Source organism: Aulonocara sp. 'chitande type north' Nkhata Bay, linkage group LG7 (assembly GCF_057382095.1).
Source record: "Aulonocara sp. 'chitande type north' Nkhata Bay isolate Kocher_YH1m ecotype deep benthic linkage group LG7, A_spYH_male_GT1.1, whole genome shotgun sequence".
Lineage (NCBI taxonomy): Eukaryota > Metazoa > Chordata > Actinopteri > Cichliformes > Cichlidae > Aulonocara > Aulonocara sp. 'chitande type north' Nkhata Bay.
In genome coordinates, this window is record NC_141350.1 from 1687815 (window position 1) to 1701192 (window position 13378).

The window sequence follows — 13378 nt, forward strand, 5'->3', positions numbered from 1 at the left end:
GTAAGTGTGTGTAGTTTACAAAAAACTAATTCCCATTGTGCGTCATCCTTCTAACACAGTAGTGACACCTCAGGCTATTTTTTGCACTGTGTTCATTGTGTTTGCTTTGTCAGTGCTCTCAGTCTGTCACAGACCTCATTATCAGGCACAGACACTCGGTGGGCACTGAGAAATCTAACACAATGCAGGAAGAGCTCCAGTTGCACCAACACATTCAGTTTCTTCAAACCAAAGTCACAGAGACTGTTTTACATCAGCAGATTAGGACGGGGTCCACGTTTTCCAGCTCCTTTACTGACTCTACAAAATGTAACTGCAGAAACCCCCGAAACACAAATGACTCTTCTTAACCTCCTTCAACTACGTGTTGAACTCATTCAAGATTTCTGGATGTGTGCCTCACTGTTTCAGCAGGCTGACGGGAAAAGCTCAGTGTGAGGAAACCGTCGTGTTGTTGTGACAGCAAAAGAGCCGGTTCTGATGTGGCTCTAAAAGAGAAATCTGACTGTCTGGCTTTACAAACACGTTGCAACATAAGTGCTTCTGAATCAGTCCTCGTCAGAGTGATGCCGTCTCTTTCTAGTTTACATCAGCAGCTCAAAGCACACGTTCCCTCTCATAGAGGTCATCCACCAGCCTGCACCAATTACAACTTACTGACCACTCAAAGAACACCGGAAGATTTAGCATCAGCAATAACATTGGATTTATATGTGTACAGATGTGCATGAGTTATTTTCTCACCTTTTCCGTAACTTTATATGATTTCAGTCTGTTTTCAGTTTGTCCAAAAGCATCAGATATTATAACTTTAAAGTCTAAATTTAGTCCTCACTATATATTCTTTGTGGTTATTCTGACATGACTCCATCCTTACATAGTGTTATTCGCTTATCTAATTCAGGGAGCTTATCACAACTATCTACTTGACTCAGTGTACTTAAGTCACTAAATTAAATCCTACATAGAATAAGGCAAAAGGTCATGTGTAGCTAAAATACGTTAGAATGACTATAAATAGTGTTTTCCTGTTTTTTAGGACAGCAGCATGAAGCTTAAAGCTATTTTTCAGCTTTACTTGAACATTAAAATTCAGCAGTCCGAGCGTGTCAGTGTTGCAGAGGTGCTGACATTTGGTGTATGGGTTAGATAGAGATAACTGTTCAGAGCCACAGACACCCTGCTCTTGAATAATCTGGGTGTGGACATTTGCTAGATGACTAAAGTTGTATTTAGTAATTCAAGAAGGGCAAACTGACCTCAACTTTGTGACTCTTTGACCCAACTTTGACCTTCCTGCTTCAGCTCAACTTCAGATCACAGAGTAAGAAACGTTAAGATAAAGCGCAGGACCAGTTACATACAACAACTTACAAGTTCGCCTGTACGAGTGCATGATTTGACATCTTTTTAAAGACGTGTATCCAGACCAGTGGGCACGTGATCCTGACCACCTTTGTTCTGGTGTCACTTTGGGGTCACTGGGCCTATATTTGGTTAAGACCTGTGTCTGCCTTCTATCTCTGACAGCTTCGATATATTCTGTAATTTCATGATCTTTGTTTAGCACCAGATTTCTTTCTCATCTGCTTTGGCTTCTGCTTTCTTTGCATGGTGTTATAATTCAGCCCACTCTGATTGGTATTTGATGGGTTTTGTTTCCGTTGTGTTTGTTCAGCGCTTTGGTCGACGTGAGTCGCTATTTCTTTATAAATGTGCAGAATGAAGTTTATATTCTTGTTTTTCTCTTGATTTCATTCTATTTGTTACAATGACTAAAGACTCAAGAGAGATAATAATAAAGAGCCTCTGAAGCTTTCACTCATGCCTACACCCACAGAGGAGTGTAATTTTTGGTATGTGAGAGGTCACAGAGGGAGGAGAAGCAGCATGACCGAGTGTTTGGGGGGTGAGTGTGTGTCAGATAAGTGGGAAGTCCTCTCTAGAGCATAAATACATGAGCCTGGTGGACATCGAGCACGAATCTGAGACAGCGTGAAGACATTTGGAGCAGATATTCACAATGGCCAACCACAAAGGCAAGTGAACGTCTGCTGCTGACTGCAGCTATTACTGCTAGTACAAAATTAGTTTGGATTTTAATGTGTGAGAAATGTGCTGACGGGTGAATCAGCATTTGGGTGCTACAGGACTCGTCCTGGGTCCCCACCGAAGGCTTTCACAGCTTTTGAGCAAAACTAGGACAGGAAGGAAGGCAGCTATGCATTGAGAACAAATACGTGTAATTTTGCAGATTATGCAAAGTTAATACTTTGTCAATAATCTGATTTAAAGGGAAGAAAAATCAACAGTTGGAAAAATCATAGGCAGAGCAGCACAGCCGACGTACATCTTGACTATGATCATGGACTTGACTCTTAGCAATGTCGCAGCTTAAAAAAAGCTGAAACTCCCAAGTCTGTAAATGTGTTATTTGGCGATATGACAGAAACCTCTATAAGCCTGATATCAGTGCATGACCGATGTCTGAACTTTCTGCTGTTTGTCTTAGGTTTGATTAGTGATGTGGATCTGAGAAGTCGTGAGAACAACTCGGCACACCGCACCAGGGAGATCGATCAGAAGCGCTTGATTGTCCGTAGGGGTCAGCCCTTCTCCATCACTGTGCAGTGTAATGGCTCTTTGCCCCCCAAACACCACTTGGATCTAGTCCTGCACCTCGGTGAGTACAGGCTGACCAGGAAGGAGCTGTAAAGATAGAAAAGATTAAACTCGAGTCTTCTGGGGAACATTGCAAAGAAAGCATCTTGTTTTGGAAGATTTCTTTAGTCAGTCAGCACCTTATAAGAACTGTAACTCATTAATAAGTCAGTATCAGTTCGTACGTCCTTCCTTATGCCGTCTCAATTTCAACTACAAATTGACTTAATTACATAACAAGTTACAATATTGGTTTTAATGTATATTTATACAGTTATACACAGCTTGTTTGTACCTTTGTAAAAGAAGAAATCTTATACAAACACTGATTGTTAGTAAATATTGTGTGTACAATAGACTGTACTTTTACCTTAAATTTAAGTTTTATATGTAGCAAAACTGGGTCTACACAAGTCTATTGATCGTCAAAGGAGCTTGCAAAGAAAAGCGTCTGGACTTCTTTAAGTTGCTTGAAGACGTTTCACCTCTCATCCGAGAAGCTTCTTCAGTTCTAAGGTCAAATGGTGGAGAGTCCCAGATATAAACCTAGTGGGAGTGACCCCCCCACAGAGGGACAAAAGGACCCCCTGATGAGGTGAAACGTCTTCAAGCAACTTAAAGTCCAGACACTTTGCAAGCTCCTTTGACTATGATGAGCTGGATGACTGAGAACCTTCACAGACATAAGTCTATTGATCCCCAACACTGAACTCCTCCTGATCATTAAAACAGTTCAGATTTATAACCATCACTTGCTGTGTAAAGCTGAACACCTGTTCCATACATGCTGTTGTTTCTGACCCAGAAGGCTTTGTTTGTTTCACCAGGTAAGAGAGACGAGGTGGAGATCAAGGTTCAGAAGGTGCATGGAGCTGGGGACAAGTGGTGGTTTAACCAGCAGGGAGCACAAGATGAAATGCTGCTGACTCTGCACAGTCCAGCAGATGCTATCATTGGCCAGTACAGTCTGGCTGTGCTGCTGATGTCACCGGACGGACGCGTTTTAGAGAAAAAGGACAAAATGAGTTTCCACCTGCTCTATAACCCCTGGTGCAAAGGTAAAGCGTGCGCTCTCTGTGTGTCTGATTGCTTCAGCAGGTCAGACTGAAGCCACTGACACACTCTGAGTTTCATTTGCTTTTTCTGCGATTACGATGAATTAAATTCCACAATAAGCAAAATGATCAGATTACAACTGAAGATTTCATATTAGCAACACTGTCGTGGTCTTTATGCGTTTACCAGATGATGTGGTGTATCTGCCTGACGAGACTCAGCTTCAGGAGTACATCATGAACGAAGAAGGAATAATCTACATGGGGACCTGGGAATACATCAAAAGCATTCACTGGAATTATGGACAGGTAACACACACAAACATTTAAAGTGTGACTGTGCTGAATACATCTGTGTCTGTCAGCCCAGTGGGGTGTGACAAAGCGGGCGAGAAGACCATTTGTCTATATTCTTAGTTAACATTCTTGTTTTGATTTAACCATATTTCACACGTAGTCTGCAACAGGCAAACATCTACTATCCTGGGTTTCTTTATGTTTTGCACTTTTACAGATTATATAATATAACATCTTAGTTTAAATCAATCCCTACAAGTTTGTTAAGTTAACATGTTCTTCATTTCAACTGTTAATTTGTATTGTTTACAACTTACCTTCTTCTTCTTTTACGTATTATTGGCGGTTGGCAAACAACTGCATGGTGCATTACCGCCACCACTGCTATGGAGTGTGGACAGAAATCATGCTCAAAAAAAAAAAAAAAAAAAAAAACCCACTTCATATCCTCCCAAACAACCTTACTTCTCTCAAAAACTGAAACAATGCCTGATAACACTTATCCCCCGCCTCCCTCTGTAGTAACCCTACAACATCAAGTTTCATATCAATGCTACTGAGATTTCGGACCAACCGTCTCCTCTCTACTGTATATTTCCGACACTGCAAAACAACATGCTCCAAAGTTTCATCCGCTCCACAAGAATCACATTTCCCTGAGGCATGCTTCCCTATCAAGAACGGTGTGGAATTCAAACCCATATGCCCAAATCTCAGTCTTGACACCACCTCCTCCTCTCGCCTACTCCTTCTTGTGGATCTCCTCACTCCCACGCCCCTTTGAATTTTATATAACCACCTTCCCCTCCTGTCTTCGTCCCACTGTTTCTGCCATCTACCCCTCATTTCGAGCTTAATAATACTCTTTACTTCCTCCTGACCAAAATTCACCACCAGATCAACTATCTCATGATTAGTGGCTGCCTTTGCTAACCTGTCCGCTGCTTCATTCCCCCTTAACCCCATAGTGAGCCGGGACCCAATCAAACACTACCGATAGACCCATCATATGTATCCTGACTTACCTTACCTACCTGTCTTCCAGAAACAAAAGAAGGAAATGTAGTTTTACTTCCTGCTTTATAGCTTCTGGGTTCATCTGAGGTCACAGGAAGAGACCAAGTGCAGAAGGGGAAGAACTCTTATAATTTAATAAAGTTGGTTTTAGAGGGTTTATGAAGAAATGGATTTATTGTTGTAATATGTATTGATTACACCATAGAGTTTATGTTGCCAGTAAAGAGGAGCAGTAGAGGTTTGAATATAATCATGTTCATCTTACCTACTGAATGGAATAGTCCAGAGGAGAAATTGTTTGGTTAAGTGGACGATTTAAGCAGAAGAACTCAGGTGTTTCAAGAGAAAGGTCCAGGTCAGTGTAGCTGTGTGTAGTCTGACCTTAATTTCCACTGATTTAAGTTCAGTTATGTTTATTTGAACTGAGTTAATTATAGAGTTGAGTTTCTTATTTGTTTCTTTGTAAATATTGTTTGGGTCACAAAATAAATCACTTGCTACACTGGACAGCATCAGTCTCCTGCACTTCTTTGACCGCTTAAGTCGAGTCCTACCACAGGGGGCTGGTGTGAACTGTCACAGCAGTGTGGCAGAGACTCTCAGGCTTTGGCTGGATCTGAAAATCTGTCAGTTGTCTGGAGGAAACATCTGGATGCGATGTGTCAGAATGTAACCAGACCACACAAACAAAGGCTCACCCATTCACAGGTAGCTGCGAGGGCAGAGAGGATGACTAACAGGCAGACTGTGGGTGTAACAGATGCACACGTACAGTGGGGGAAATAATACGAATCTGTGGAGGGAGCTGAAGCCTTGAGTTGCTAAGGAGCAGCCAATAAACCTGAAGGAGTGTTTCTGTTAAGAGGGGTGGACCAAAATCCCCCCTGACATGTGCGGTTGTCAGAAAGGGTTTCTTCACCAAGTACTAAGTTATAATCTTCTTGAGGATCAAAAGTCATCAGCACAGAATCCAAAACTTATTTCCCCTACTGCACACACTGGGCAGCCGATGGGAAACATTTAGTATTTAGAAAAAGGTTCTTCAGGAAATCTCTTTCCTGTTTTTAGGCGCTCTTCTATGGCCTCTCTCACTGGCGTTCTCCTTCTCCTGCAGTTTGAGGACTATGTGATGGACATCTGTTTTGAAGTCCTGAATAACTCCAACGATGCTCTGCGAGACTCACAGATGGACATTGAGCAGAGATTTGACCCCGTCTACGTCAGCAGGATCATCACTGCAATGGTGAGAAGCATTTCTGGCTTCGGCTGAAAATAATGTTAACGGCTGGAAAACATTTGGTTTCATTTGTGTGAGCACATGATGAACATGATCTGCAGCTCATGAATGCCACAGCAGCGATCCTGAGTCTGATAGGTGAACTCTTGCAGGTGAACTCTAATGATGACAGAGGAGTGCTGACTGGGCGCTGGACTGAGCCGTACTCTGATGGAGTTGCACCGTACCGGTGGACCGGCAGCGCACCGATCCTCCGTCAGTGGAGCAAAGCTGGGGTCAGAGCAGTGAAATATGGCCAGTGCTGGGTGTTTGCTGCTGTTGCATGTACAGGTAACACAGACTTCCCTGCATTCAAGGATAGCTAAATCATTCCTTTAAAAGCATCCCTTCTGTAGCAGTTGTCATTTAAACTACTTCCATTGTTCCAGATCTTCAGCACAAACACATTCACAACATCAGATGTAGAAACAAATCCTTTGTCTCAGTTGGAGCGTGTGATCTTTTCACAGTGCTGCGCTGTCTGGGAATCCCAACACGCCTCATCACCAACTTCTCTTCAGCTCATGATGTCGATGGAAACCTCTCTATAGACTTCCTGTTGGATGAAAACCTGCAACCACTGGAGAGCAGAGGAGGGAGAGACAGCAGCTGGTAGGATCACAGGAACGCCTACGATCAGAAAAAATACACAAATATGGCATTATCTAACGGGAGGTGATACGTTTTCCGTCCTCACGGTTTTAGGAATTTCCACTGTTGGGTGGAGTCTTGGATGAGGAGAGATGATCTCCCCAAAGGAAATGATGGCTGGCAGGTTTTAGATCCCACCCCTCAAGAACTCAGCGATGGTACGGTCCTAACGTTTGATGTTTTAGTCCACATGTTTTTCTGGTACTTTTCTGTGTAAACTCATTTCTGTATTTCATCGTTATGAACGGCTGTGAGGATTGTCACCGCTGCCTTTCTTTAGAGCTAAAACAAAGATGTTGATAGTTTGACTTCCACTTGAAAAAAATACTTTTCAAAACCTTATTTAGTTCAGAAAAGTCCCACCGTTGTTTCCTGAGTGTCAAAACTTAGTTCCAGGTGGACTTGGGTGGTCATCAAACTGAATAATAATTGTTAAAAGTGTTTTGATGTCACTTAGTGATTCTCTACTGATGCAGGAAATGCTTTTAAATAAATGGACGTTTGTGCTTCAGGGGTTTTCTGCTGTGGTCCGTGCCCTGTGACGGCCGTCAGGGAGGGAAATCTGGGAGTGAAGTACGATGCTCCGTTTGTGTTTGCAGAGGTGAACGCTGACATCATCCACTGGATCGTTCAGAGAAATGGCCAACGGAGAAAAGTATGTGTTGTTTTTGTCAGTTTTTCTATCTTCCAACTCATAAAGCAGTAACCACACACACACACACACACGTTTTTATAACAGATAATCATTTCTAATGGTCTCTCCGACTTCCACAGATCAGAGTGGACCAGACCACTGTGGGTAGGAACATCAGCACCAAAAGTGTTTATGGGGACTTCAGAGACGACGTCACTGTGCAATACAAATATCCTGAAGGTTAGTTGGAAAGCAGAACACACGCAGGAGCATATAAATAACGTTTACATGAGTTCATGGCAGTTCTTCATGAAAACTCTCTTCTCCACAGGATCCAAGAAGGAGAGAGAAGTGTACGAGAAGGCGGGGCGTCGGGTGACAGACGTCCTCAGTGACAGCTCAGAACCAGGACGACTGCAGCTGTCCATCAAGCACGCCAAGCCTGTGTTTGGGACAGACTTTGATGTGATTATTGAGGTATGGACTATTCACACTGCAGCTAAATGAGTGGATGAACTAAACCTGAATTCATGACACAGTCTTTCTGTCAGTAGGTGAAGAATGAAGGAGACCAGGATGCTCACGTCCAGCTGACCATGCTGGCTACGGCTGTTACTTACAGCTCTCTCTATCGGGGGAACTGCCAGAAGCAGACCACCACTGTGATGGTGCCTGCTCACAAAGGTCAGCAGCCTAGATGAGCTCTGACATGTTACAAAGTAACATCTCAGCTGCTCTTGTAATTCTGTAAGAGCTGGATGCTGTTTGATGCTGTGTGTTTGTGTGTTACCAGCTCAGCAGGAAGTGCTGCGTCTGCGCTACGATGACTATGCCCAGTGTGTCTCAGACGATCATCTGATCAGGGTGAAAGCATTCGTAGAGGCTCCAGGCGAGAACGAGCCCCTCCTGTCTGTGACTGACATCCCACTCAGCAGACCTGACGTCTTCATACAGGTGGGAACACCTGTAGAGGTCACCTGGGTTATTATAGTTTTATATTTTCTAACACGTTTTAACTTTTTGTTTGTAAGTCAGAGCTGGTTTGTTTGTCCCAGTTCAGGTTTTTTTGTTTGAAAATCTTTCACTTTAGTTTTTACTAGTTTCAGTGTTGGTTTGAGTCTTTTCAGTTATTATTGTGTGGAGGGGACACGTCAGAGGAAGACTTTGGAAAATCAGTATTCCAGTAAAAACTCTTTGTGAATGCAGTTGATTCGCAGCCTTGTAGACATTCAGTTTCAGACGTTCTAGAACACAGAGCGGTCTCCTCTTTCTCCAGGTTGCTGGGAAGGCTTTTGTTCGTGAACAAGTAAAAGCTTCCATCTCCTTCACCAATCCCTTACCAGTTCCACTGAAAGGAGGTGTGTTCACTGTGGAGGGCGCAGGCCTACTCTCTTCCACTAAGATCCATGTTAGGTAAGTAATGGGTCTGCTGTTTAGAACAAAAGTTTAGCCCACAAAGCAAAGCTTGTCGCGTGTATGAAGAATGAGGCAATGGGTCCAACATTGGGAAAATGTGGGATAAATGAGTGCGTGGGTGGGCGTTGTTACATAGACTATAAGTATATACTTATAGCAGCCCTCTCAATCACTTAAAAGTATCAGTGTTTTACAATCTGCCTAGCGCAGTAGGGACTCGCTGTGGTCATTTGGATCCCTCAGTGTAATAATACAGTTTTTCTGGGCCAGGACAGAGTTGGTCCAAAGGCCAGTCCTTGAACAGGGATTTTTCCATGTGTGAACCAGTGGCTTGATTGTAATAAACTGCCCTTGTAGGTTATTCCTGATGACTTTAATGTGGCACTGAGGCACAAATACAGCAGTCAGTAAAAAACAAAATAAAGAAGAACACATGCATCTTCTCTTCCAGTGGGGACATTTCTCCAGGACAGACGGTGTCCATTGTGGTGTCCTTCTCACCCATGAGGACTGGGGTGAGGAAGCTGCTGGTGGACTTTGACTCTGACCGACTGAAAGATGTCAAGGGAGTCACCACAGTGGTCGTCCGCAAGAAGTACAGAAATATCTTTGCTGAAATTACCGAATTTTATTAAGCAACCTTTAAATAATCTGAGACGTGTCCTGTGAGCGGATGAGCCATCGAGCAATCCGCATGTATGTGGAATAAAACATGTTCCACATACATCAGCCTGTGAAAGTCCACAAATACATGATGATAAAGCATTAGTTTGAAGCCACTATGTGCCAGGTATGAACATTTCTGACTTTGCATTATCATATTTTGCATTTTGTTTCGGCTTCACTGCGTTAGCGTCTCATTTCTTGCCTTTGACTTTTGCGGTTTGGTTTTTCTGCTGAATTTTGGCGCCTGGCCGACAGTTTAAAGGTTTCTAATAAAGGAAATTCTGTTGTTGTTTGTATTTTTTTTGTTTCTTTTTCACTGTTTGTAATCACAAAGTTCAAATGAATGCACTTTTATAATATTTGTGTTTCAGCCAATATATAAAAACATATACAGAAGTTTTTTCTACCAGTTACTTTATGTCTGTGAAGGTTCTCAGTCATCCAGGTCATCGTAGTCAAAGGAGCTTGCAAAGAAAAGCGTCTGGACTTCTTTGAGTTACTTGAAGACGTTTCACCTCTCATCCGAGAAGCTTCTTCAGTTCTAAGGTCAAATGGTGGAGAGTCCCAGATATAAACCTAGTAGGAGTTTCCCCCCACAGAGGGACAAAAGGACCCCCTGATGATCCTCTAATCACCTGAGCCAAGGTGGGAAACTGGGTGTGGGTCCCAATCAGCCAGAGTTTCGGGTGTGTTCATTGTGAAACCTGGCCCCACCTTATCATGTGATTTCCTGAGGTCAGATGGCCCAGGATGTGAGTGGGTGTTAAGGCGTCTGGGAAGGATCTCAAAACTGGATTATAGATGGCAGAGAGTTGGTGTCGTAAACCACCGCCTCTGTTCAAAGATGGTCGCTCACAGTGGACATAGATGCTTCTTTCACTCCTCTTTCAAACCATCTGTCCTCTCTGTCCAAAATGTAAACATTGGCATCCTCGAAAGAGTGACCTTTGACCTTTAGATGCAGATGGACTGCTGAGTCTTGTCCTGTGGAGGTGGCTCTTCTGTGTTGTGCCATGCGCTTGTGAAGTGGCTGTTTGGTCTCTCCAATGTAGAGGTCTGAGCATTTCGGGAAGCTTTTATTTTGGTATTTCCGTTGATCCGTACAATAAATTTGCATATTAGCCTAAACATTTAGATTTAACATTTAACATTTAGCATTTAGATTTAACATTTAGATTTAACATTTAACATTTATATTTAACATTTAACTTTTAGATTTAATATTTAACATTTGATGAAAAGTTACAAATATTTTACTAAATGTTGGAAAAAATTACTCGAAAAAATATGTTTTTGTAAGGTTTTGAGCTAAATGTGGAAAAATGTTGCCGTTAATTTCAGCATATTTCACTTTACAAACGGCGCCCCATAGACTGCGGGGCTTTGGAAACAAATTCAAACGTACAGCTCTGCTATCACTTCCAACATAAATGAAGACAGAAAGCTAAACAGCAGTGACGTTTGTAGGGTTACTGAAGTTTGGCTAGCTGGTATATAATGATGTGCTACATGACCGCTAGCGACACAGCTATGTTAGCATAATATAAACAAGCTAACTTTTTTTCCACTGGATAAAAGTTAACGTGAGTGTTCTCGGTGGTCAGGAACAAATGTAATCGCATGGCAGGATGCTGTAAAAGGACCAAACTTCAGCCAGGAGAACAACTGAGATAATCCATCCACAATACGAGGTTAGTCATTCATATACTGCTGCATGGGCTGGGCTGTAGTTACATCCTAAGGTTTTAAAAACTGAGCTTAAATAAATGATTAGCGGTAATAAAAGCCGAGGGAGGTCAACAGTGATCACTGACTGTTTTAGGAGCTTTTTGAGATCAAATGGAAGAAAATACATAACATTAAACATGTTAACAACACAAAAGCCATATTAAACGCAGACTACTTTAGACCCGGAAGTAGGATTCATCACGTCATCACTTAACGACCGGATAGTGGCATTGTAAAGCGCTTTGGGTGCCTTGCCTATATAGCGCCTTGAAAAGCGCTATATAAATCCAATCCATTATTCTCAGGTAGGATGGCCTGCTTTGGAAAGTCTGAGGAACTCTCATCTATACAGTTTTATATATAAGGTGATACTTGGGTTGCTGCCTTCTTATATATGTTCCCTGCTTGCAATGAAACATGCTGGTCGGTATTCTCTTCGTCCGCATGGTTACTTGTTGCTTTCTGTTCCATTTGCCCGAACTGAATTTGGTAAAAGAGCTTTTGTTCGTTTAGCACCCTCGGCTTGGAACAAACTGCAGAAAGAATGGAAAATGACTGAATTCATTTCATTAATTGTTTTTAAATCTAAATTACGAATCCTTGAGGACAAGCCCATAACATGCAACTGTTTCAATTATATCAATTTGTTATTTTAACTGATTTTTAAATTTTTTATTAGAATTTTATTGAATTTTAATTAATTAATTCATTATTTTTTTCATTTATGTTTGCATGTGTGTTGTTGCTGCCTGTGTTTAATTGAGTAATTTCTGTAACTGTGAGACACTTGCTGCTGCTCTTGGCCAGGTCTCCCTTGAAAAAGAGGTTTTTAATCTCAGTGGGATCTTCCTGGTTAAATAAAGGTTAATAAAATAAATAAATAAATAAATAAATAAACTTGAAATGGGAGAGAATACGATTATAATAATATGGGAAAGAAAACTGAAACCGTATAGGTAATAGATAGAGGGTGACTGTGTAACCTGTGTCACGTGGAGTCATTCCGTGAGACGCTTATTAACCAGAATCACCAGCAGAGGGAAGGCGAGGAAACCGGAACCGATGTTCCGCTAAACAGAAAAACGTTTCCGTGCTCAGTCTTTACATGATTTGAGCAAAAAAATTAAAAATAAAATAAAACTGCATGTAGAGCTATATTAACCAGATTTTGTTGACGTGCTATTATAAGTCAGGATGGCCGAGCGGTCTAAGGCGCTGCGTTCAGGTCGCAGTCTCCCCTGGAGGCGTGGGTTCGAATCCCACTTCTGACATTACCTTTTTGTTTGATTGTTACTTCTAAAAATGTTTTACATGTTTAAAACTGTTTCCACACGCTCAAAATCAATGTTCACTACACCACAAACACTATAATACATAATATTCAAATAGATGGCATGTCTCCCAGGGAGAGGATAAGAATTTCAATAATTAATTAATAAAATTTAGTTAACATAAATTTATGGAGATTCTGTTTCTCATTATATCATCAGTGAGAAAAATATTTCTGGCTTTAATGTTTTTTTCTTTGCTTCTTGTTTTGGTCTATTTATGCAGTAATTCTTTAATAGTTGCAAAGAATTAAAATTATTTCTTTTTAATATCTCCATATTTTTCAGTGTATTCCGACTGTTTAATCTTTCAAGCTACGGTCTTTATGAACAGCACAGCAAATAATAAAGAAAGCGACAGAAGAAAAAGCAAACAAAGTATGCTGCAATTTTCAAAAGTCACAAAAATCCTCCTTAACTGACAGATTGGGTTAGTGGATTTTTTGAGTTAAACATTGAAACATTCACAGCATCCATCCATATGTGTTATTGATTAAACTAAGGAATGTAGCGTTGTGTCATCCCTTCTTATCAGTCCACAGGGGAAGAACAAACATGTGCGAGCTCCACGCCTAGAGGGCACCACCAGCTTGTGTTGTTTTTTCCTCCCTCCTCCTGGAGTTCAAACACATTAGTGACTGAAGCGCCG

General features: G+C 41.7%; 1 protein-coding gene and 1 non-coding gene across 2 annotated transcripts; both read left to right on the forward strand.

Moving 5' to 3' along the window:
* The first annotated feature begins 1908 nt into the window (after positions 1 to 1908).
* Positions 1909 to 10069, forward strand: tgm2l (transglutaminase 2, like). Its single transcript, XM_086297903.1, has 15 exons — positions 1909 to 2039; positions 2513 to 2683; positions 3489 to 3719; positions 3907 to 4025; positions 6145 to 6273; positions 6420 to 6597; positions 6777 to 6918; positions 7012 to 7115; positions 7470 to 7612; positions 7732 to 7831; positions 7923 to 8068; positions 8146 to 8275; positions 8385 to 8545; positions 8868 to 9004; positions 9459 to 10069. Exons 1-15 carry the CDS (start codon positions 2024 to 2026, stop codon positions 9640 to 9642), a joined length of 2091 nt encoding a protein of 696 aa, XP_086154029.1. The 5' UTR covers positions 1909 to 2023; the 3' UTR covers positions 9643 to 10069.
* A 2520-nt stretch (positions 10070 to 12589) lies between these two features.
* On the forward strand, positions 12590 to 12672 carry trnal-cag (transfer RNA leucine (anticodon CAG)). The gene has a single exon. It is a non-coding gene; the product is annotated as a tRNA-Leu (tRNA).
* The last annotated feature ends 706 nt before the right edge of the window (positions 12673 to 13378 follow it).

What these genes read in the sequence shown, in the direction of transcription:
- tgm2l (XM_086297903.1), top strand. An exon ending in GGATCTAGTCCTGCACCTCG is followed by an intron (nt 2,684 to 3,488) that starts GTGAGTACAGGC and finishes TTGTTTCACCAG; the next exon opens with GTAAGAGAGACGAGGTGGAG. An exon ending in TTCACTGGAATTATGGACAG is followed by an intron (nt 4,026 to 6,144) that starts GTAACACACACA and finishes CTTCTCCTGCAG; the next exon opens with TTTGAGGACTATGTGATGGA.